The sequence below is a fragment of the Anser cygnoides genome, chromosome 1 (assembly GCF_040182565.1).
Source record: "Anser cygnoides isolate HZ-2024a breed goose chromosome 1, Taihu_goose_T2T_genome, whole genome shotgun sequence".
In the NCBI taxonomy this organism is placed as follows: domain Eukaryota; kingdom Metazoa; phylum Chordata; class Aves; order Anseriformes; family Anatidae; genus Anser; species Anser cygnoides.
This window is the reverse complement of record NC_089873.1, coordinates 63,905,736-63,931,898: the sequence shown is the minus strand read 5'-3', so window position 1 is coordinate 63,931,898 and position 26,163 is coordinate 63,905,736. Positions and strand designations below refer to the sequence as shown.

The following is a 26,163-nucleotide window of genomic DNA, read 5'->3' as shown; positions in this document are numbered from 1 at the left end:
TGCAATATAATCTTTGACCCTCAATGGTATTCAACAAGTTACAGCACTCCAACTTCAGTTGAAATAGAATTTGATGTATTTACTCCATTCTATCCTCAAAATATTTACAGGCAAACCTAAAAGCCACATGGCTAATGAGCATGTGTATTGATGACAAACAAAGGGATATTCAAGCAATGATTGTTAAAAAAGAATGATTTGACCAGTTGTAGCTTCATCTTAATTTCCAGAATATAACCTTTTCAAAATATACTGTGTTTTCTGATCATTTTGTGACAGTCCTCAGCCCATTTAGAGGTCTGGCGTTGTAGGCTGTTTCTCAGATAGCTTCAGGTGGTATCCCTCTCTTTCCTTTGATATATGGATGCTTTTAACTGCTTCACTCTACCAGAAGATTCAGAGATAGCATCTCTGTATTGTTTTTTTTTTCTACTTTGATTTCATAGCATGAATTATTCTTCTACAGAAAGTTTGCAAATACATTTATATAATTTTAAATTCTATACAGAACTAGTCCAATATTTCTCTTTAACCTTACTAAACTATTTAGCATGCTCTTAATTATTAAACCTTAACCTTGAAAAGTCCTAAACTGTTATTTGTATTAGAAGTACAAATTTCTGGAAAAATCAAATTACTTTGAAAATGGGCTTATCTTTATTGTCCCTTCCATTATTAAGGGAGCAACAAATAAGGGAGCAATCTATCACATAGTACAACTCTGAAATCAAAGAGAATGGGAAATGATAAGAAATGCAAAAGTCTTTACTAACATCTCAGACGGAGAAGTCTTGCTGGAAGAAACAGTATGTCTGGTGATATGATGGACTTAAGTGAAATAGCTCTAATTTGACAGCTGTGTGTACGCCAAAGCAAAATTTGGTTTATTATGTTTTAAACACTTAATTCGACACTCAATTGTGCAGTAGTGAGATGTGGATGAACCGGAATGTACTGTAACTAAAATAGGACTTCTACATCAAGCCCTTCCAGTGATGAGAATTACAAGGGGACTTACTAAATATGTATTTTAGACATCAGAAAAGAGTAATAATCTATGTGGATATCATGAACAATTATATAAGCAAATGTAACAAATACTGATTTCAGTCAGCTAAAATAACCATAGTCCCTTCCTCATCATTTAAGAATCTAGTGGTCCAAATCTCTTGGGGAATTATCTCACATGTCAATTTTCACCAGCCTCTCACTAAAATAAGCTGTTATATTTTAAAGAAACTTTTTAAAACTTTGGGTAGACCAATGAGCTCCTTGCTCCCCCCTCAAAAAAATCTAGCTATGAATCCAAAGTAGAACCTAGTTTATTTGAAAATCTAAAGATATGTGCAAGTAAATTAAATGGTCAGAAGTACTGAGATAAATGAAATGTGTTGACATTTGCAAAAGGAACTTTAGAAGCTTTCATAGTACTTCCAATCATTTTCTTTTGTAACTTCCAGCAAAAGCTGAACTGAAAAACTGTCACTTAAGGAGTTACACTGCCAAAGAGATTTCCAATAGGTTACAAATCTTTCACCTGGAGTTCAGCACTTTCCCAAGCAAGCCACCTGCACAATGACTGAAGATAGATGTTTACATCTGAAGGTGTGAAAAACACTTTGGTTGACATCTGTGCAGGCAGACAACTAGATGCCAATGACTGCACCTGCAGAAGAACCGAAATTGCTTCTACACGTGATCGAATATCAAAATAGCTGTCTGTGGCTCAGAAACACACTAAGGAATCTGCTGGAGCCCCTACCACTGGGGCTAACAAAACCTCAAAATATGGTTCCCTTGTTCACGAGAGGCTTTGGGGTCCTGAAATTCAGAGCAATTTATATTTGTTCTAAGGATGAATGTTCTAAGGAAGAAATTTCTGCTTATGTTTTAATGAAGTTTGTCAAAACAAAAAAGTTTCCTTGGAACCATGAAAGTTTCAACTGAAGGTTGTCAATCTGCCAAAAGCCAAATTGCAAAATATGCATTGGCATATTTTTGATGTACTCTAGTGAGAAGCAGTGATAAGATCATTTGGTTTCTTACAAGCAAAAAATTTGCCATTACTGTGTAACATCATTTAAGTTGTAAATTGCTCAGCATTTACTTTGTGTCTCCTTAAACATATGATCAACTGTTGGAAAAAGGTGGTCCCAAACATGAGCAAGAGGTGTGGACCCTGCAGGATGTGCATACACGTGCATTTTTTCTCTCTTTCCTTTGCTGCACTGGAAGTGAATTTTCACACTATGTTGGCTGTATAGTTTACTTTCCATTCTTAAACAAATACGTTCCTTTCAGCTGTGATACCCCATAACCTAGATAGGTCCTGCTTTATGCTTACCCTAGCTGAGATCCATTGATGGTGACTTGCTCGTTCTGCAGGAAACCATTTCTCCCTGCTGCTGCCATAGCAGCTGTCAATGACATCCTCTTCCCATCTGTTTCTGCAGCAACACCGGTTACTGAAGCTGGCTGGGAAGCATCCCTCCTGGTCTGTGTGTTTCTGAAAGTAGTTTGGTGCCAGCTGGACCTAAAAGATTGCCTGTTCTGAGACCCAAAATGGGAAGCAGTTGGTGATCTTACTTGTCCCATCGCACTGCCTGATGTCAGGTAGTTCTCTTTCTCTAAAAGGTTGGTCATACTGCGACTGTTGCCTGCTTGATGGTACAGAAGTGCAGAAGGGCTAAGGGGGACACCATCAGGGATGGTGTCATTAACAGCCACCATCTGGGGGTGTCTTTTAAAAGAGCGTCCCCTGTTCACTGAATCACGAAGAGTGTAACCAACAATCTCAGACCGAGCATATCTTGGTGGGACAGTCCCGGTGGGTCTCCTATTATCTCCATGCCTTGGAGAGAATCCAGTTGAAAACCGTCTGTCATAGTGAAAATCATTGGACACATATGACAATCTTTCAGGACCCCGCTGGGGTGAAACCTCTAATCTCTTCAGGGGTTGTCTTTGACCTCTCTCTTCCATTGTCTTGTAAGTAACTCTTGTCCCCCAGCCATTTGTATAAGAGGATGGTGAGGCCACCTGTTAAGGGTGCATAAAAAAAAAAGTCAGATCACGCCATTTAGGATTAATACCAAAGAAATCAAACCAGTAATGTAAAGATAAAAACTATAAGGTCTGCTATGAGAATAAGAAAATAAAATGTGAACATCACCAAAACTGGTTATTAAATGGGATTCTGCAATACTTCTTTGTATCTGCCTAACAAAGGTAGGAACAAGTACGATCTAAACTTTAGGAGACAAAGTCTAAGGAACTAGTCTTCTGTCACTACCTCAAAATAGGTGCACAAGTCAATTATACCTGATAGTGAGCAGTATTTGTAAACAGAGATTTTAGTTTCAGCTTGAAAGTCCTTGAGGACTAACACTCACATCAATTATTGAAATTAAGCTCAAGGCTGCCCAACAGAAGATAATCAGTCAGTCAGATATTAAAATATACTAAAACACTTGTATATTGTTATGATGTTCATCTTGACAGGACATTGAGAGGTTATTTTGTTCTCCTGTTCACACTGTGGGAGGATCTAGTAAAGAGAGATATTCTCTTTCCTGTTTGCTTAACTTCATACTGAAAATGAATGAGATTCCATAACATTGCAAGGAAATCAAAATAACCATTTCACCTTCTCAATGGTTTCCCTTAATCTACAACTACAATTTAAGATGATTTTTATTTTCCTGTCCCCAGTGGGCAAGGACAGTAATCGATCATATTCTTGTTTTCCAGTTTTCTCTTTTCTAAGCTCAATAAATCCACTTCCTTCAACCTTTCTTTGTAGGATGTGTCTTCAAAACTTTTTACTGTACGGATGTTGTTTGGGTTCTCTCCTATTTTTCTACCTTTTTGTTGAACTGTTATGTTCTAAACTGGATCATATTCAACACTTTCCAGAACTAAATCAACTTGGGAGACTATCTGCTTTACATAGAGGAGCGATGGCCAATTATTATTATTATTATTATTATTATTATTATTAGTAGTAGTAGTAGTAGTAGTAGTAGTAGTGAGCACAGTAGCATCCAGCCATAAACCTAAGTCCCACATATTTTCATGTTGTATTAAAGTATTGTAATATTACAGACATTTTTAAAGGTAAACAGTGAAGTTACACTGATGTTATTCATTGAAGAGATAGGGCTTAGCAGATAGTGACTGAAATCCCTTTCTTTAACTGTTGAGGAATTATTGAGGGTGATAACTGACTCACAAAAGGAGCAAAGGTTGCTGAATCTATTAGGCTGAGACTAAGATCATTGGGGCTATCTGTTTATTCTACAGGAGTTATGCAAGGATATCTTTTCTTTATCTCTTGTCTGGTGGTAAAGAAAAGAATGCTTTTGTGAAATACTAGACCTTGTGGCTTTTTCTGACTTTTATGGCAGCATGGGAGGACAGTATGTCCTATTTCCTTTTTTTTTTTTTTTTCTTCTCCTGTCAGGAAAGTTGTACTATTTTCTTGTTGTTCCTATGTCACATCTAGTTTTCCTCGTTTTGCTCTCTTCTAAAAAGAACAGATTCACATCAAATGCTAGGGACTGGGTGACAGGTGAGAACAAAGAATAGGAGGACAAATGTAGTCAAGTAAATGGTTCTAACTTTTGCCATAGAGTGCCAGAGCTGATTAATTAATTTGCCAGCTGCCAGGTTATTTCACTCCATGAAAATATGCCATTCTTGTGTCATCTGAAATTAAGAAAGAATTTGCCCCCTAAACTATTTATAAAACAAATATTCCTATTCCCAAGCTGAACTGATTTGTTTACTGATGTTGATCATGCAGCAGCACTGCTACTGTGTGATTTCCAAGCTATATGTTAATTGAGCTATGCGTTGATTACCAAATTATATGGTTGCTCCCTCAACCATATAATAACTGGTTCATAGTAGTTATGAGCTGAGTCATGAACCCTGAAGAAAATCAGCTATTTATCTTAGCATTTAGGCCATGAACCCAAGTGAAGTGGGTCAAAATAAAAAGTGAAGCTGTAATTAGCTTAGAAATACTATTGTATTACAAAGACTCACATTCTTGTAATGCTAAAACAGATTACAGCAGGATTATTTAAAATGATAAGGAACACTCTACCTGTCATTGTGAAATTAGTGCAATCTGTTTTCCTGTGGTTTTGGATGCTTAATTCCCTAACCTCTTTCACCATATTCCTAGGCCCAACCCCTGTCATTCTTTACCCTGCAGGACTGCTGAACTCCCTCCAGCAACCTCTAAATGTTTATCTGGGTACATGCCAGCATGGCCTCTGGCTACTTTGGGCTAAGTATGTGCTGACTGACCTGCTGGCTGCTGGGATGGATAAAGGTCTGACTTGCAACAGCCTCTGCCTAAATGGCATTTAATACGATTTTTCATTTTCTACCCGCATGCCAATTCTCACAAAACCAATACGACTGCAAAAAGCCCATCTGTCATACTATGTTGAGTTTAGCCACTGGGCTCTGAAGTCACCAGAAGGAGAGAAAAACATTAATGGATCTCAATCATGAAAACCTCTTTTTCTAGAAATCAGGCGTCAAAAAGTGAACAAATAAACCTTGAAATATCATCTACATACTGTTATCTGTGGTTTCAAAACTATGCATTTGGTAATGCACTTATTCCCATTCATTTTCCTCACCTGGTCTGACTGGTAGTAAGAGACACCATACTGAGATCTTGATGCAAAATCATTTTCAGTAATCCCCATGTTATAAACATGTTCCGGAACACTGGAAGCACGGTGTAAACTGCCTATAAATAAAAATTAGTGAGATTTTAACAAAACATAATATTACTATAAAGGATGGTTTTGGGCACTAGGGAAATGACTCATACACTGCTGATAAGATATACTAGCTGAAAATCAGAGAGGGGAAAGATGGAAAGATGTTTTCATTCAGTGCATAGCATTCAAAATATGGCTAAAAAAGATTTCTGAGGGCACAGGCCTCAGATAATTCTCATTTATTTTACTTAAGACATATTTAACTTTTAGAAGTCTTGTTGTTCACACAGCTATTTCATGGAAGATATTTAAACACAACAAGTTGATATTTTAAATATCTCAGATAATGACAGATAATTAAGTGCTACCAAGAACTTATTTTTCATTGTGACCGCTTTGAACGTGTACGTATGGTTTACCTAAGAGTCTGACTCTAACACACCCAGTACACAAACTAGTTAAAATACTGCAACTGTAGATTGCAACTGAGCAAACTGGGCTTAAGTGTATGCCTCTGTTACTGCCTAGTTAAACCCTAGAGATGTAATTTTCACTGTCACTAAAGAAATACCACACACTCAACATAGACTATTTACTTTATAGCTGTGTACCTCAACTGCTGATGTTTCTTCTCCCTTACGCACTAGTTTAATGATAATATATTGGAACAAGTAATGCTTCACTAATCTTCTTAGTGCTTCACCCAAAGAACCTGAGTCCACAAACACAATCTTTGGCTTGTGGAGGCACGTGGTGTACAATGCTGAAAAAGTATTGGTGTTTAATTACACTTCAAATCTGTACCTATAAGGTTCACTAATCTGCCAAACAAGGTAGAAGATCCACAGCATATCTACTTTGATAGTTTCTTTCCACAACCTAGCTTTGAAAATGGAACAGTGCCTGGTGATTACTTCTTTTATTAGGACCTCACTATCCTTTAAATTAAAAATAAAGAAACAAACAAACAAACAAAAAAAAACAAAAAGAAAACACAAGCACAGAAAAAAAAGAAAGAGAACCAAAAGCCTCAGGCTGTTTCTCTTTCACTGGTACAATGAATTTTGAAAGAAAAGTCCTTCTACTAACAAAAAATAAGTCAAGCTTTGTAACAGATACAGCCAAAATGACTGTTCATGAGATTCGCAAGTTGCTACGAGAATCTGCATACAGGAATATAAAAAACACAGGTTTGAAGAGGTGACACAGAAATCAAAAGCAGAAGGCAAGATATTCCTCAAATCTGTCAAAAATGGGGCCACTGTTGGTTGCAGATGTTGAGGCTGAACACATAATACCAGTTAATAAAGAAGTTGGCCATGAATTTTCAAAATAGCTGATATTGTCTGAGAAAGAATACAGGAAATGGCAGAAGCAAAACATTAACTTGGTCAAACTGATGAAGTCTTCACTTCTAAAAATATTAGGAGTCATATGCAGAAGGGAATTCAGGTGCTAAAAACATGCAGGCTAAAGCCTGATGGGATTTTTGAAAGCACCTAGCATCTGTTCCAAAGAGCTGAGGTTTTCAGTTTGTGCAGTTCAACTCCTGGCGACATCAGGTGCATGTGGGTATCCCTAGGAACTTCTGTACTCTTGTGTCTTTCACACCTTAGTGCATGTAGTTCGTAAAGGCTCGACAAGGATGAAAAGAAACAAGAGACTCATGTAACAGCAATAATTTGTGAATGATTCCCACTAGCACAGACCTACCTGGATAAGTCCAAATTTGTGTATAATATAAAAGTTGAGTGCAATAATTTGAAGTCCAATTTATTCATACTTTCCAGTTACTTTTACTTATTTAATCATCCCAATTCTTGTACTTTGACTATGCAAGACAGATTTGAACATGCATTAGGTGATTTGTTAAGACACATTCATGCTAGCTTGGCGTCAATGAGAGTAGAATGATGCAGCCTGGTCTAACTCATGATTTGGATTGTAGTAATTCCTTCATGACACATTACAAGGTTGTCACAGCCCAAAGGTTACCCAAGTACATGACAAAGCAGTAACAGAAGACTGTTTTTTTTTTCATACTGCAAATATTTTCCTGCCAATATACACTGACATCCAAAATCTGAAAATTCATCTAAGTCTCTCATTTCTGTGATATAATTCCAATGTATAACCTCAGGTGCCCAGTAAGACCACATCTTAGCCTATTGTCTATGCCTGCTTTTTAAAGATTAGCTTTATTCTTTGCTACCTATCAAAGTACTTTTATATAATTAATGTTTAAGTACATACTCACAGATGATTGTTTCTCTATACTTAGTATTTTTGTCTAGTCTACTTAGCGAGAAATTATCTCCTTAGAACATAAAGAACCCTTGAGTAAGTAATTTTGGCATGTTTTCGTTAACTCTGAACTCTGTGTCTTTACTAAACAAAATAATCAGGATAAAATAAAAATAATAAGGCCATGAAGCAGTCTAGCGTAAACTACACATCTAACAGTTGCCCTATTTGTAATAGCAAAACATACTCAGAAATTGCAACACTCATTTACCTCTGGTTGAACAGTGGCTTTAAGCAGTCATCTGTTTTTAACCCTCAGTCTCCCTGTGAAACTATCCATCAGTAAACAAAACATTTTTCTCTTTCAGAGATAAACTGTATATGTTAGCTTACGGAATTTCACTTTGCATTTTTGTATCTCTTGCTTTCTCTTACCGTACCAGTATTTATTTTTTTTTTGTCAGCGTTTTACCTGAAGATTTATTAGGTAGGCATAAACTGTAGGTTGCAAGATGGGCCCTTTACTTGTGCCAAAAGCCAGTGTGATAAAAGTGGTAACTAGAATGCTGGTCCTTTCTGTTAGTTATGAGAAGCAGGATGGGTGATCTGATCAAAACTTGCCTCTGTCAGTGAGGCTTCCTCCAGGTAGGTTTTCAACATGCTACAAAAACCTACACATTTTTCACCTCTCAGATTTGCTCAGTTTTATATGTATTCAAAAATCATTAGGTAGTTCGTATATATCAGTGCACTGGTTAGGAGAAGAGAAAATAATATTTGTATATATTTAAAGTATTATGTCTATAAATATGTCTTTATATTTAAAGTATTATGTCTAACATTTACTGTTAGAATTAATATTTTCTAACTGTGAGAAATAGTGTTTTAAATCTCACTGAAACTCTCTCTTCAGAAAATATGAATTCAGTTACTCATCCATAGGGGTCCATTGGATACCACACTTGGTTTCCAGCAGCCAGTCAAAGAAAGGATGGATTTCCTACAGGCCCTGTGTCACATCTGTCAACCAACATGAATATTTTGGAAAACTCAGGCTTCTCAAAGAGCAACAGCCACCCATGTGTGGACAACTGAATACAACCTGTTATCACAGTCTCCCCTTTGTCCTGTCAGTCTGAACTGAAGGAGATCAGGAATGCTGGCTCTTTGGACGTGGACAGTGGAGGAGGAACACTACACCTCTTCACTATTCCTCAAGCCTAAAATAAAAGCTGTACAAAAATCACCTAATATCTCAACAGCTATGTCAAAATTTTGAGACCTGACATAATAATTACACTATCAGGAAGGAAACTGAATAGATGATTGAGAAAAAAAAAAATCCAGCCAGCCTTGTGGTGGTTCTTCTCAAGCCCTCTTAGGTGTGATAAACCCAATGTTTCTAAAGGCCTTGAAAGTTCCTCCCTAGCGATTGCTGGCTATAGCTGCAGACAAATCAATCTCTTATGTGCTTGGCCTTTGAAAATAACAATGACAAGTGACATCTCCACGATATATGAGACATGAAAAAGACAATTATCCTCTGTTAAGGAGGTAGGTGTATCAGATTCCTCTCAAATCATGTGCATTGTTACCTCTCAGCCGTGTATCTTTTTCAGCATTTTTGTACCTGAATGGTTACCGTGAAAGCCAAAATTTTGGCTTTAAACCTCCCACAGCAGGAATTAATGTTGCTGTACTCTGTACACAGAAGTCTACTACAGACTATGATATTTTCATGCATGCTGAGTGCCTGCCTGCTGAGTATCTATTTTCCATTCCTGCTCAGGGTAAGTGGGTGGTTATATCCCCAACAGAAACTCATAAGTATTCCTGGTTTGTCATCTTTTAATCCCTCTGTATACCTCACCACTCACAATGGACTGGGCTGGTGCCATTTAGGAATGGAATATCAAAAACTTCACTGAATCACCTCATCTAGAGATGAAAGAGCCTTCTTTTTGATCATGCCCCTTCATCACACTACCAGAGCATGACTGGTCCCAAAGGACATTCCAGCATTTACTTTGCACTGGTCAGTACATTTACACAAATGCTCAAATTATTATTTTTTTCTTCTGGCTCAGAAACCAGAGGTGAGGTATTTAATGAAGCCAACAAAAAGCAGAAGTCACCATCCCATCTTTTTTGTATTTCTTTTTTCCATGAAGATATAAAATCACTACGAAACTTGATAAGATTTCTGCAAAATAGAAAGCTGAGGACAAGAAACTCCTACAAATTCCTAAAAGCAAGTTTAAGAAAATTACTATTAAGAATTTTAGAAGTGAAGAAATATAAAGAAAAAAGTAAGACTCTGATTGTAATCATTTAATGGTGCTGATTTGGAAACCATGAAAGTTTGAATCTTAAAAAAAATCTTTAATCTTTAAATTTGTTTTTTGTAAATATTCTGTGATTATAACACCCCGTGTTAGAGAAAGCAACTCTACATAGACCATTGGTCCATTTGGTTTTGTGTGATATATTACTAAATTCTGCCCTCATCTTTTACAGCAGACCTGGTAAGGATGTACATGAAGAAAGACTTTGGTCCAGCAATTACACTAGAGAAACATGAATATCATAGATGAAGTTAAAAGTAAATCAAAATCCAAGCCAAACAAGATCAGAGAGAAGTGGAATCATATACTGAAGTATACAAGGAAAAATCAATATTGTTGCACCATGTGAGACGAAGAACACTAGTCATTAATGTATATCGCTCTGAATGCCATTTTTCTTTGATAAGGCTGAACTATCTATCATTCCATTTCCATCTTTAAATAGCATTCAGAAATTTTATGTGGCTACTTTAGTTCAAAAATTTTCAGGGCAGGGCAGCAATGTTTCATTTCCAAAGGTTCAGAAACTGATGAACTGAAAAAGTTATAGCTGTTGTTAAACTGATGCTTGAAAAACTATAAACAATGCTTTACAATGTCTTCAAAAAGAGTTGAGGCAGATTGTAATTTTAATCATTTAGAAGCTGAAAGAACCCTCAAATCCGATGATGACCTGAATATCTGTCATAAAAAAACCAAAAAGGAAAGACACCCTAAAAAGGGGAAGGGCATAAACTGGGGAACAATACGAAGATAGGAGGTAAAACAAACAAACAAACTTTTTTCCATTCATTTTTCTATTTAAAAGTAATGTTGAAGGCTAAGCAGGCACCTTTGGTCTAAAACTTTAAGGAGAAATGCTGCCTGGTGGGGTACTTCTTGCAGCTTAAAAGCCTCCACCACAGTTAGTGGAGAACGGGTGCGTGCAAACAATGCTGGGTAAGGCTTCTACTAACACTGATTTTCCATACCCAGTGGTTATGTGCCCAACTAATTTTAGACATGTATGTGAATACTCTGGTTAGGTATGTGCTAAGTACCTTGCTGAACAGGGTCTGAAATACTCCTACAGATAGGACAGTTATAGCACAGGGACCTGCTTTTACCCCTTTTAAATCTCTGTATTATCTTCCTTGCAACTTCAAACAACACAAAACCTTTGCTGAATTTATCTAGAAAACTGTTACGGCTTAGTCAAGTGGGTATTTTTTTGGTATATAAAATAGTGTATAATTTTAAGATGTAGCTTACATATAAAAACTAAAATGTTTTTTAAAGCCTACTCAATCTTTGTGCAAGTCTTCTATGAAAAAAAAGCACAGTGGGACATAAACACACACATATACATTTATTTTTTTCAGGAAAGTTAGCATGTTAAATACATTATAGACATTTGATATACAAGTATTTCAGATATATATACATAGATGGATAGCTATATGCATATATTTTTAATATACAGATATGCATGTATAAATGCATGGAATATATGGAATACATTTTAGTTCCATTTATTTTTTTTCTGAGCTTTGCAGTGGGACTAAAAAATGCATGGTAAGTTGGGCACCAGAATATGTCTTAAAGAAGAGAAGTTCATGTTATGCACGAACAATACATCTAACGGACATGACATTTGCCACTCCTCATCTAGAAGCCTGAGAGTTTGGCTCTCAGAAATGCAAAGTATTCAAATACTTGACCTTTAGAAAAAACAAGGCACACCATGACAACTATCCTTAAATCTGTCAGGTCTGTTAATGTACTGCAGAGAAGCTAAGACAAGCTAGAAAGATGGGAACTTTGTCTTCATAGTTTTATTACAGTTTAGAGACATGATCTCAGGTTCATGACACCATTTCATTTGTTAACAATTGCTTTAGAAAGTCTTTTCCAGGCTGCTCTTCTCTACTGACTGAAAAAGAAATGGTTACTCCAAGAACTGTTTAGAAACCTTATTTAAATGAGAGCTGCCAAGTTAAGGACTTGCACACGTAGCTGCACATCACACAGCCATGTATGCCTGTTTACGTGATATGTGTGCCTAATTTTTCAGAATATGTCCGCACCTGCATTGTACTCTTTTTCATAGAACGGCTCGGTTGGAAGGGACCTTAAAGATCACCTAGTTTCAACCCCCAACTTTTTCAGTTTTTCATGTTCTTCATCACTTTTTCAGCCATGAGGTGTATTTTAGATGGAAGCCAGAAGTACGAGGAAACATTCTTCTGCCTGACAAGATAGGTGAGTGAAGTATAGTCATAAATTTGAAGCCCCTTTGCTCATAGCTTTTTGCAAATGAAAGGTGACGGCTTCTATAATGACACCGGTAGCAACAGGGCATATAACTTGTAAGTCTGCCATATCTTTGTATGTAAAAACAAGATTACATTTTTTTAAGTTTACTGTATAAACAATGATTTTCTTGCCTATTAGCAGTTAAGACTACACCCCGCGGGCAGCTGGCCTGAAACCCTGAGCGCTGACGAAGTCACCCTGCTGGGGCCTGATGCTGCAGATCCTGGATGTGTCTGACCGTGTGGCGACTTCCATTTGCACCGTGCACGTCCAAGAGCAGTGTAAATTCCCCTCTGGTAGCATTGCTGCCCAACGTTTCCCATCCACGCCTTTCCTAGAGTTATTTTGCCAAACCTCCCTTTAGTTCACTTCGAGGTGAAACAAGGAAAACCATTTCCAACGTTCCTTCCCATTTCATTTCGCAGACAGGGCCAGTGGGCAGAGACGGAGTTAAGCAAGCGCAAGAGACGGTTGTTGCGGTCGGAGGACCCAGTTTCCACTCATCCATCCATCCATCCATCCATCCACCCATCCACCCATCCACCCATCCCTCGGGCAGCCGTGCAGGGCGAGCAGCTGCAGCGCTGGGGAGGCACAAACTCCTCACCCGGGCCAAAAGCACCAAGAGTCGCGACAGAGCCGCGCATGTCGCGAGTCCCGCAGCGGTACCGGCTGCTCGCAGCGACCCGACCCGACCCGACCCGGCTCCCCAGACCCCCGGGGGCCAGGCAGGGCGCGGGGCTCGGGCACTCACCGTTGTGCAGCGAGCCTCGGCTCCTCCTGGCCAGCGTCTGCTGGACCTGCCGCTGGATCCGCAGCGCCTTCTCCTCCCCGCCTCGGCCGCCCGACAGCTTGAGCCCGGCCTCGGAGGGCAGCGCCAGGCTGGAGCTGTCCAGCTCCCCCAGGATCTGCTGGCCCAGCACGGTGCGGATGTAGCCCTGCTCGCCGCCGGGGCCGCGGCCGGCCATGAGCTCGGGAGGGCGGGCGGGCTGGGCGCCGCTGGGCTCTGCTAACCTGTTGCGCCGCCGCCTCTCGGCCGCCGACGGACGGCAGGGGCCGGCCGCGCCCCGCGCTCGGCACGGCCCCGGGGCCTGCCCCGCCCGCCGCGCAGGTGCCAGGCACGGCCCGCGCCCCCACCGCCTCCCCGCCCGCCGCCGGGGCCGGGCCGCCTCCTCCCGTGCCTCCGCCACCGCCTCTCCCCTCCCGGCCCCGCTCGTCCCCTCCCCGCCCCTCCCGCCTTCTTTCTTCCCTGACGGGGACAAGAACGCGGCGGCCCGGCCCGGCCCTAGGCGGCGGGGCGCGGTCACTGCCACGCCGCCCCAGGCAGCCGCCGCCCGGTCCCGGCGTCAGCTCAGGCCCCGGCCCCGGCCTCAGCCCCGGCTGCCCCGCAGGGGCCAGAGGGGGCTCCCGGAGGGAAGCCGCTGGACGTGAACGCTGTTGTAAACACGTACACCCCTCACACGCCTTGCACTGTAGTTATTTGGCATTACGCTGGCTGGTTTAGGCACTTCTACGTCTTACACTAAGATACGAAACTGCTTTACATACAGCGGGCCCGCGCTGTAAAGATAAAAACTTTCGGGCGGGGCCGTGTTGGGAGTAGGCGCAGGGCTGCTGGCGGAGGAGTTTTGCTGCTCTCCCACGTTTCCAGGCTGCCCAGAGGATTTGCAGAGGGGTGAACTGAAGCCGTCTTCTCTCAGTGCCATTGTAAAAAGGTGGCAAGGGAATTTCGCAACTAAAGACCGGGGAAGACCAAACAAAACCAAACCAAACAACAACCAAAACGCCCGACAGGCTGTTCTGCAAACATCTGTGCTGGTGTTTACTGTCCTAAGTGGCTTCTTACTTGCTGAAATAGGGCTCAGTGAAGGGGAGCAGGATGGAGGCTCAAGCTCCCCCACTGTCTCGGACACGACGTGGAGTTACTGTATAAACGAGCCCTGGGATCGGGTTGGTTTGAGAGGTGGTTGGAAAAGGGGACATGCAAAGTCTTCTGGATAGGAAAGTGTAGACTTGCACACTCCGTTTAGAAAAGTAAATAGATGAGCCAGGGTTTCTCAATTTAAAAAACAAACGAACAAAAACAACAAAACAAAAACACCAACAAACTGAATGTAGGCATTTTCATGGAAAATTGGGTATTTCTTAAAAGCTGGTATTTCTTAAAAGCAAATGAAAGGTGAATGTGGCTTTTAACTTCATTTGTTGCTATATTTCTGAGGGCCACTGGCACTCAAAATGAGCTGGGTGTGGCTTTTATTTTTTTAACCAGTACTTCAGACATAGTGGTGAGGGCACAGGGTGGCTGGGAGTGGGATGATCCTTGTTTTAGGGTACATCGTAATGTAGGAGCAGTTTCCTGCTTATTCTCTGAAGACTGAGGAGTGGGGGAGGAACTAGTTCCGTGTGTAGGAATTCTGCTTGCTGACACACATTGCAGCAGCACAATCCTTTTGCCTTTGATTTACTCTTTGTCTCCCTCCCATTTTTCTTTAAGAGGAGGAGGCAGTTCTGTCCTGTCCTGTCACTCGGTCTGGCTCACGTCATCCCCTTTTGTTCTCATGCGCCTTATCGCAGGAGAGGTCATATTAATGGCTGCATATGATATGCAAAAATAGTTTCACTGGTTAAGAAAGATGGAGCGACACGCTCCTTCATAATGAACAAGGAATGGTTATGCATGGAAGCAGAAAGGCTGGCGATAAGCTGTGGGGTACCAGGTGGGAAAGAAGAACAGGGATTTGTGAAGAGGAGGAAGATGGAGCTATGTGGCATAACTATGACGGGCAGGCTGAAAATGTAACAGAGAAGTGGAAGGATAAAAAATGGAAAAATAGGCAGGATGAAGCAGGAAAAACAAATGGGAAGACACATCACAACTCAGAAAGAATGTAAACTATGTTAGAAACTATGTTAGATTCTTTTAGTAAAATACAGACAGTCACAAAAGCATTTGCAGTAAACAATAGATACTATGTTCTTGTTGGGTGTCAAGAACTGGCAGGCACAGATGAGTGGGGACTGCTGAGGAGATTAAAAAACATTTTAAAAAATGTGAAACATTTCCTCCCCTTCTCCCTTTTTCTGCCCTCTTCTCCATTCCTGAACTTCAGCACAAACATGAATTCTGTATAGTTTCTATAGTTTGGTTTTATGCATACAATACACCTGAAATGGACTCAAGATTTAGAAAATACTCTTGTAGAGGGTGTCCTCAGATGCCACTGATACCACATAGGGTTTTGCAAGCTCTTACCACATTGGCATTACTTCTCTTGGAATTATTGAATTCATTAATTAACTGAATTATTTAATTATTAAGTTATTGATATTTTATTTCTTAATTATTTATTGAATTATTGTTATTAACTTCATCGTGCAAGTATGTATGTTTGTGTTTGTGAAATCTGTGGCAACAGAAGTGGCTGTTTTCTCTGGGCTTTAAAATTTTTAATGAGATTTCTGGGACAGATTGCTTTCCTTGTAACTATAACTGCTAACTCGAAAGCTGTGGTCGTGGAATAATTTTGACTGCACAGCCATTCAAACAATGCTTAATCAAGAAAATAATAAAACAAAAATGAATTAGGACACTTTCTTACCCAAGGAAAATAGCAAGATACCATGTAAATGATTGTCCCATCAATACAAAATTATTCAAAGTTGACTCATGTTATGTGAGAAGGAAATATGTGTCATTTGTAGATTCAAAGCAATGGGATAATTCAGGGATTATCCTTGAATGGATGGTGACTTGTGATGGATGATTGATCATCATTTTTTTGAACAAGAGGTTTAATTATGATACATATAGTGACTAAGGGGTGAAGAATCACAAAAACATTCATTTCCTGTCTGGTGTCTGATGGAGTCAAGGAGCTCAGAAAAGAAAAGGAAAAAAAAAGTTCTTTGTAAGACTTGTTTCTTATTCTGTCCAGGTGTGCTTGGCCTAAACCATGCAACCTATCCCCATTAGAAGTCCCAGACAAATAAAATGTATATATATAATGCGTATAATAAGAGGTATATTGTGGTAGCTCATCCTTTCACTCTTTTTTCTCTTTCCTACTACTTCCCTCTCTCTGTGATATGACTTACAGAACAAGCTAGTTTTGATGGTATGCTGAAAACAGATTATTTCCAGCTTAGAGAAAACCGATGGTAAGTATGGACATTGGTGTGTTCAGCTGAGGTGTGAAAGAGCTCGACAACAAAAGCATAATTTTAAATACAAACAAAATTATTCCTAAGTACGTCTCTAGGAATACCCAGAGAATGAAATGCTATTCACTCATTTTTATTTCCTCAGTTATTTATGCAAGGTCTGGATACCATGGTTTAAGGTGTTATGTACAAGTACAGGCTAGTCAGGAATAGCTGGATTGTTTCCACATCTGGTCTAATCATTTGAACAACCCTGCCGAGTGAAAGCGAACCAACTCCTCCCTGTCTGCAAACCCCCTCCGAGGACAGAGCAGCCGCACTGCCACCGCGTGTTCCATTTGGGGAACAGACACCCCAGCGCCGCCGCCTTGCTGCCTTTCCTCTCCGGGGTAAAACTTGCAAAGCAGATTTATAGAGTACCAAGGAAAGAGTTAACTTTATAATTAGACACCCGAGGTCAGTATTTTATTGCAATTTTATTTGTCACAGGAGATAAAGCTGAAGTTAAATCCATCTGTCTTTTGCATCAGGCACAGATAACCTCTTATACTCTCTTATGGAAATACTGCTCTCTTTAATCCTAGCATAATTCCTGGAAGCAGAGGAGCAGAATATCATACATTTTTGTTCTTTAAGATAATTTAAAGATATTCTTCAAAGCCACCTAGGAGAAAAGTGTCACTTTTGCATTATTAAAACAAGTATGAAAGCAGTTCTCTGAGAAAGTTGTGACAAGTAAAAACAGCAAGGTCTTTGATAGGCACTCTCTACCTGAGCCAAACAAGGTTCAAGGGAGTGGCAGTTTGCCTGACAAAAGAAAACAAACACATACACAAAATAACAATGATCTGCATCCAGTTCTAGGAACATCACAAGTCTTCCATCACTCTGCATTTCGGGGAGGTGTGTGCGCTAGTGCTGGTCTTGGAAAGCCAGCCCATAGCCTAGAGCTGGCTAACCTTCCTGAGTTGTGAAATGTCAGGTCAGAAATGCTAGATGGCTGTGAGACTTGTTTTATATCTCAAGAGAGCCAAGGGTTGCAGGAATTTAGGATGGACCTCAAGATGTAGATAACAGTGGCTCCTCAGGCATATGGCTTTTTAATGGTGCAGTATGACAGGACTAATTTGTATCTTGACCTGTGGGGTAAATCCAAGTTCATTTCAGCAGTCTTGCCTCTTTTTGTTTTCTCCTGTGTCTGGAGGTATTGTTTATTTAGCCTTCCTGTGCCAGAGTGGCAGCTGACATTGGATGGTGTTGTAGCTCCCAGGTAAAATCTCTGCTTGGGCTACTCCTGGGCCACAGACCACTAAAAAGTTTTTTTACATCCCCTCACTGCCACACTGAGCTTGATCTGATGGGAATGGGATGTTACTGCTGGCGGTCTGCTAAAGATCTAAACTGGGATGCACTCAACCAGGGGATATTTTGGGATGTTCTGCCCAGCACATGTTGTGGGGTTAGACCATGCTCTGAAACATGAAGTAGATAGAGTTGTGTTCAAGAGAAAGGGGTGTGTACTTGTGTGTGTGTTTGTGTGGCTACCCTTGCATAAGATAACATCCAGCCTTTGTTGTGATGCTCTAAAAGGATTTGACACAGTGGTTGAGACAGCAGGACCAGGGGGATCTGAGATGAAGTTTTTAGCAGGCCTGACTAGGAGTGACCTCTGTGGAGACTCCCCAGCAGGTCCAGGCCTGTTTTTCTAGCTGGTGGGCTCCTCTTTGCACAGCAGGTAGGGGAGGCCTGGTCGCACAGCTCCAGCGGGAAGAGATGCTCAGTGAGCAAGAGGAGGAAGAAGAGTTAGTCCAGGTTTATCAGAGCTGGCTCAAGGCTTGCTAGTAAAGCAGGTGAAACTGAGCAGCAAGGAAACAAGGACAATGCTGGTAATGTTGCGTTTAAGGATTAACAAAGTAAGGGCACAGCCTGTGTATGCACGGGACCCTTTGGTGCCCCACCACTGGCTGCCCTGGCAGCAGCCTGTGCCTGGGGCTTGCCTTACTGTCCTCATTTCTTTTTCTTCCAGGCCCCTAAGCTTTTGTTGCTTTATCCTATCACTCCTAGTCTCTCTTTTTTAGTAATCAAGTGTAATAATTTAAAAGTGTGATTTTTTTTTCTTTCTTTCCAGACTCGGAGCCGCACATAGCCAGTTACTGGAACAAAGGCTGTGCTGTGTATCTGTCAGTTCTTGAGTGATCTGGGCACTGGGGAGACAGCCAGGAAAGATGCAGGGAGGCATAATCAAATGGTCTTATCAGATGCTGCCGTAAAAAGAGCAGCAATGTGATGTGACTTGTTTGCAAGGTTTGGAATGAAAGGAATGAAGTGGGGCTAAATCAGTAAGCTGCAATCAATGCTTTGAGTAACACTTTGTTCTGTTGTCTCAGGTGGTAGTTATTCTTCCATGCATTAGCATTTTGGTCCCTGTAATAAAAGAGCATGTTCTGTATAGAGGCGGAGATGTGAATACTCTTAAGCTGTTGACACTGGAGCACAACACCAGTGTTTATTGGAGTTGCTATTGCACGCAATATCACCTGGAGGCTCTGAATTTTATTAGGCCCTCTTTTGCTAGGTTCTGCATATAATGAGAGGTTTTTGTCTTCATCTTGTAGTACAAGTAAGCAATACATCCAAATGACTGATGTTTCATCTTCCTATACAAGTCAGGGATAGAGGAATTAAATGCAATTCCTGAAGAAATGTGGTAACCCAGAAATTGAAAAACATTTTATTTTTTTCATTTTTCTGGTTGCTAATTTTGAGATTTATGAGATTTGGTTATTCAAGATATGATAGAGCATCATTTTAAAACAATCTTTTTCTTCCAGTATTAGTAGAAAGATTTTTACTGGTCATGTTTCCCATCAAAGCATCTTCTGAGCTAAAACTAAAATTTTGTGGATTTTTTTTTTTTTTTTTAATATCAGCTGTCAGCACCCCTATAACTGGGGGTATAACAACAACAACAACAAAAAATGTTATTTCATTAAACTATCTTAATTTCTTCTGATAGTATAATGAAGTTGCAGAAAACAGGGATGAATGGACTTGTGGAAGACATCTACTCATTTTCTGCTGTAAAACAGGATTAATTGTATATGAATATCACAGATACCTAATCTTCTTTCAATATGTTATTTAATGGGTGGCTATTTCTGTATGATACTGCTTTTCCACAACCTGAGGATACACACAGGAAAGATCTGTTATACTAGACACTAATTTTCATAACGCGACATTAACGTGTCCAAACCAGTCACCCTTAGAATATGACAGAAAGCACTGAAACATACAGGAGATTAAGTTGGAAGAAAACCAAAGTGCACATGCATATTCATTTTGGGCTGGTTCCTTAAATTTTCTTCAGCAGCTTCGTGCACAAAGCAGTCACAAAGCTGGCCAGCTTGTTTCCTTGGGAAAGGGAAGTCCCAGATAGGCTCTGGTTGCCAGAATATTTATAATAGATTTGTCTGTGAATGAGCAGGTCCAGTTGGCCAGCAAGAACTGCGGTTGTGAGCTGCTCTATGAATACAGTGATTTCCCAGTAGGTATGTAGGTCCGTCCGTCCGTCCGTCCTTCCTTCCTTCCTTCCTTCCTTCCTTCCTTCCTTCCTTCCTTCCTTCCTTCCTTCCTTCCTTCCTTCCCTTTTAATTTCGTTTCTTCCTTCCTTCCTCTCTGTTTCTTTCTCTCATACCTTTCTTTCTCTCTCATTTTCCTTTCTCTCTCACACTCTTTCCCTGTCTCTCTGTCCTCTCTCTCACGCTCTTTTACCTCCCCTTTCTCCCACATCCCTCTTCTCTCTCTTTCTCTCTTTCTCTCTTTCTCTCTTTCTCTCTTTCTCTCTTTCTCTCTTTCTCTCTTTCTCTCTCTCATTATTATTATTATTTTTTTCTGTAAGGAGTCAGACTCTTAATGGATGCATTTTTTGTAGTAATTTATCCTGGGTGAACCAGGACAAGAAAAGTACAGTCCAACCTGATCCTGGCTCCAAATAAATGCAACCAGTTCTGTGGTATAAATAGCTGCCTTGTCTCCTCTACTTCTCAATTCCCTTGAATCTCTCTCTCTCCCGAACCACCCCCCCCCCCCCCCCCCCAGTTTGGTTCTCAGAATAGACCAAATATTACAATGAAAAGTTCACGTTCCAGGATTTCCACTGCAGTTTAGGGAGTGACATAAGAACAGGAAAATGCCTGTCCTGGATCAGACCAAAGATCTAGGTAGCATGCCCTGCTGCAAAATGTGCAACAGTAGATGCCTAGCACAAGGTGAGCTCAAAAGTAGAGCAGTACTCCCTTTGTATACATTTGCAGCTTCCAGCAAAGTGCAACTTAGGGATATCTTTAGTCAGAGGCAGTACTTTTGTGTTTAATTGTCTTTAATGATTTCCCCTACATGAATTTGAATAATGTCTTTTTGCATCTGTGTCAACTTTGGCATCACTATTGCCCCTTTGTAATGGGTTATACAGCTTAATTATAGCGTATAAGAATATATATTCTCTTTTGTGTTTTTTGAACGTGCTTGATCATAATTTCACTTGATATCATCTATTTTCAGTATTACGAAATAAAAGAGAATAAGCTATTCATCCTCTCCATACTACTGACTTTGCAGTTCTCTCTTCTATTCCTCTGCAATTGGTTTTCCAGCCCTAACCTTTTAATCATTCTTTGCATGGAAATTGCTTCAGGCTTTAGATCATCTTTATCAGCCTTCTCTTTTCTAGTTCAGCTTTATCATTTCTGAGATGGAACATCAAAACTGCACACAGTATTTAAGATGCTGAGACACCTTGGATTTGTATAGTGATATATTGATTATATCCCATTTTATTCTCTATTCTGCACCTAATAATTCCTTAATGTTCAGTTAGCTTTTTTGACTGCTTCTAAGCCGGTGTTTTGAAGTTAAACACTTGTGCAAATGGTTCTTTGTCTTGCCTTCATGCCTCCTGCAAGCATGTTGAGTATAAACACATTTCAGTTAATATTACAGAGTGACAGCAACCTTGTGACACAGGACAAAAATACCTCTCAGAAGAAGGTCAAAATCCAGTTCCTCCCTTTGAGTTCTCTGACTAGCTTATCCATGAAACAGTCATGTGCAATGTCTAAAAATACCCTACTGTGACATTTAAAACTACAAAATAGTAATTAAATTATCCTATTATTATGGTGTTTCCAGTCCTGGCTGTCTCTTTGAATCTTATTTTTTCTCTAGTTTATCACTATTGTTAACTCATTATCTTGACGAAAATGGTGGTAAGGTCACTGTGCCTTGGGAGTTGCTTTTAAATATTTTGCTTGACACTTCTAAATGATATCTGGGTTTAGCAGTTGGACATCTAACTACTGCTGTAGCTTTGGTGAACTCACAAGGTGTCCATGATGTTTAGAATACAACATAGGTCAAAAGGAACTGAAGCAAAATCTTCAAGAGAAACACAAACTTTACCTGTGGAGAGTAAACTTGGATAAAAACAAGTCATGCTTGCCCGTCTCAAGTGTTTTCAAACTTCCAGCAAGTTGTGTCTTAGCGTATATATTTTAGTTACGTAAAAATTGCTCAATATAAAGCTAGTCTCTATCTTTTACTGACTTAAAATATCTTGAAGTGAAAACTCATTTGATTCTATTCTAGTAATAGCAGTTGTATTGCTTGCTTACATTGCCTTTGTTCCAAAGATTGCAAAATATTTTACATGGATTCATGAACTAAACTCGAAAACATCACCCAAACAGAATGTTTGGCAACTAGTTCCCTACCCAGGGCCATATGCAAAATGAAATGAAATGTAGAGGATTTTTCTTCAAACACGCTCTAGCTGGGGCTTGATCAATATACTCAAGCACTTTTATATCCTCCCTCCCCTTTGCTGCTTTTTTGCATAACAAATTCATGTTTATTTATCAGTACCACAGCATTTGCCATCTGTTAATCCAGGTGCTGGATCTAAACAGTACATGTTCTGTACACCAGCGGACAGTTCTTTCCTATGTGCTATGTCTCTGAATTTCAGTATCATTTTAATATCAACAGGAGACTGGAAAGTTGTTGCCTCCTTTGCCAGTTTGTGGAATCTTTTAGATAAATTATACAAGTGTATGCACTCACATTTTGCTCTCTGTAGTATTCTCTTTCATTTTCAGCTTAATGAAATTGTAACTATAGGAATTTCTTTCTCTCGTATGCTTTTAGATAACTCTGAACATGCTGTGCCAGCAACCGTTGGAATTTACAACCCTTTGTCAACTCTAGACAATAACTCCAGATGGGATCTGGGAGCTTTGTAAAACACTTCCTGAAAATCTGAAGAAATCCAGCCAAATGTATCCCTGATGTGAAGCCACTGGTAATAATGGAGATACAACAAGAATAAACATTGGTTTGGTGCCCACAAAATCTGTTTCATTTCGTTTTGGCAGAATGTTTATGAAAATTTTTAAAACGAATCAGTCAGTCTCTCCAGAATCTGAATCCAGCATGGTTATTTTTAGTCAAGCTGTGCTTTTTTGACGTTTACTAAACTGAATTTGTCCCTAGAAATGTTGCTGATGATAACTTATCATAATGATAATGATGATGATGTTGATGATAACTGTTGCTGCAATAAGGTCATATCTCAACAGGCATTTTAAACTGGACTATTTGTTCAGTTGAAGAGCAAGTGGAGCAGACAAATATATTTTCTGTCTGGATTTGAGCTGGAAGAAGGGACTGCATGAAGTTAAGCAGTGTCTGCCAGATCCTGGGCATGCAGTGGCCAGTAATTTAACTGAAGAGGTCACTAGGGGCATCTTCTGTTACTGACGTGTCTCCTGACAGCCTCTCTAAAACCCCTGCTGCAAGTTTTCCTCACTAGACATGGAATCAGACACAGCCAGGAATTGGAATGTCTTCCCGAGCTCTGTTTTTTAACACGGAAAAGACACCAAAGGCTCCCAGTTGTTAAATCAATGTTTTGAAATGAATATAAAATAATAAATCAGGGCATGACAATTATTTAAGATAGTTTCCTAGTTAAAACAGATTATATATATATATATGCATATATATATATATATATATTTTTTTTTTTTCGCTGGGTTAGTTTTCTGTGAGATTGGCAGCTGAAGGAGCAAGATAAAATCTTCTGGCAGACAGGTGATGTGAAATGGCCCCCTGAGTTTTGGCTGTGGCTTTGTTCTCTCTTGCATGCTGCCTCTCACTTAGTTTCTCAGTCCCTGTTGCTACTTCATGCTGTTTCTCAGTTCGTACTGTCCTATTTGCCTCTGCTCCAGATGGTTCCCTCAAGCTCAGCATTTTATCTTGCTTTTGAGGAAAAAGGCAACTCTTCCTTTCTCCCTCTCTTCAAAGAGTATAATATAAGTCCAGTGCAGTAGGCCAGAAGAGAAGGACCTTTCTTTCTTGTGAGCAGCCAAACACAACAAAATGCACGCTATCAGAAGCAAATTAAGTAATTTTGTCAAAAAATATGTGGGCCTACATATATGTAAAATACACACATGCAACTGCATAAATACCAAAAATTAATGTCAGTGCAGAAGCTGCAGACAGCTGGAAAACATGCATGAGTTACTTTCCATTAGCTTTCCTCTCACTACTGGGATCCATCCCCAGCAGCTTGCTTATTCCCTCCTGCTCCGAGTCATTTAGTCCCTCTTCTCTCCATCACAGGGAAATATTTGAAAAAATGTCTTCGCAGTATCTACTCTATGTTCCATAGCTCTGAAACAAGATCTTGGCAGTATTTCAGATGAAGAAATTTACACTATATTTATGTAGATCTAGGGTGCTGTAGCAGCTTTCTAGGATTTTGTTGTCATTGTTTGGTTGATTTTGTTTATGTTTTTGTTTTTGTTCTTTGCTTCCTCTCCTACCCCATTGTGCAGGCTGCTCTGAGGTTTTGGATCTGTTGTTCAGTGCTATGCCATGTTCTGCTTTGAAGTATGGCTGTATGTTAGTAAGGGGTAATGTGACTCTTTTTTATTCACACACAGAGGTATGCACAGATGTGCACAGATTAACGCTCTCATTCTTCCACCCTCGGGAGTTCACTGGGGAGGAAGAAACTCTGGATTTCTGGTCTACTCACAGCTATGAAACAGGACTGCAAATACATTTTTCCACAGACTTTGAGCTTTTAACCTCTTGCTATTTTGCATGATCAAAATATGAAAGAATGAATAATTTATCATTAAACCATTGTTATTAACATATTGCCAGAACTGCAGTTCTACTGTGCTCATTGTTACACCTTCTCATAGATTGTTGTTTACACTGTGGGTGGGGAACAAAATTGTCCTGGGTTGCTGTCTGGTGTTCTAATGTCCTCATCATTTGATTAGGGAATTTGGCCACAGAATAATGCTGCTGCACAGTATGACAGTTAAATTTGTGTGGCCACATTCCTTTGGAAAAGCCAAGGTGTGAGGAGGGAGACAAGGTGGGACTACTGTGTCTGGCATCTTTGTACAAGCTGAATTTGGCTATGGCACAGGCTGTCTCCACCTTAGAAACTCTCTGTAGTCCATCAGTTCAGAAATAGAATAAGTCAGTCCAGCAGACAGAGCAGAAAAAAGCTGTATGGTAACACCCATCTTGCCAGTCAGAAAATGGAAAAAATAAAAACCTCCAAAAAATCTACTTCATTTTGCCTGAAGTCACACAGCTCTTGAATCCTGAGCTCCGGTCCAGGACTTTAACCCTTCTGCCAGCAATTCGTTCATTTTAATTATGAATTTCCTTGGTTCTTTGAGATATTCCTGTTACACTTAGTCATCAAAAGACTCCTTATCTTGTAGCAATAACCTTGTTCAGCTAGGTAGGAGAATCTTCTGTTCGTATGTTGGGGTCTTACAAAGGAGAAGTGCTTAAGAAATAAATATTATCTTCTATTTTGTAGGGATAAAAGTATATATTATTAGAGGCTTCAATATGAAATAAATGTGATTAACAAAAAGAAACAATCTATGCATCAAACACTGAATATTTTGCATAAGCACAACTACAATTGTTAAACAGAAAGCCTTATGTGTGGCATTTCTCCAAAACTGGTTTATAATTGCTGGCGTTATTTCTTGGTGATTACTGATAGCAGAAAAGTGTGATGGCGCTTGTCAGCCACTTTTTCTACACAGTAATATTCTTTTTAGAAATGATACAACCTTGTAGCCTACTGAGAAGTAAATTAAAAACACTGAAATTTATTCCCTGAATTGAATTACTGGTTAAAGTTACAGTTGCTCAAAATATTGCTTATTTTCCTTTTACAAAAAAGGAAATGACTAAGAATGTGGCTAGGGACATTTTTTTTATTTTTTATTTTTGATTAAGTAATAAGAAAATGTGCTTATATAACACCT

The 26,163-nt window shown here is 39.7% G+C and overlaps 1 protein-coding gene and 1 long non-coding RNA gene across 2 annotated transcripts in view; one reads left to right on the top strand and one right to left on the bottom strand.

Annotated features, from left to right (window-relative positions):
• The window catches only part of PKP2 (plakophilin 2), a 44,721-nt gene extending 30,964 nt beyond the window's left edge, over positions 1-13,757 (bottom strand). Inside the window, exons 1-3 of the mRNA XM_066998294.1 lie at positions 13,383-13,757; positions 5,658-5,770; positions 2,345-3,039 (exon numbers count right to left, since the gene is read on the bottom strand). Of these exons, the coding sequence (XP_066854395.1) occupies positions 2,345-3,039; positions 5,658-5,770; positions 13,383-13,596 (1,022 nt within the window). The 5' untranslated portion in view covers positions 13,597-13,757. The remainder of the gene's footprint in view (positions 1-2,344; positions 3,040-5,657; positions 5,771-13,382) is intronic.
• Positions 13,758-16,726: 2,969 nt separating this feature from the next.
• On the top strand, positions 16,727-24,329 carry LOC125180565 (uncharacterized). Its single transcript, XR_007159329.2, has 3 exons — positions 16,727-16,789; positions 18,921-18,966; positions 22,997-24,329. It is a non-coding gene; the product is annotated as an uncharacterized lncRNA (long non-coding RNA).
• The last annotated feature ends 1,834 nt before the right edge of the window (positions 24,330-26,163 follow it).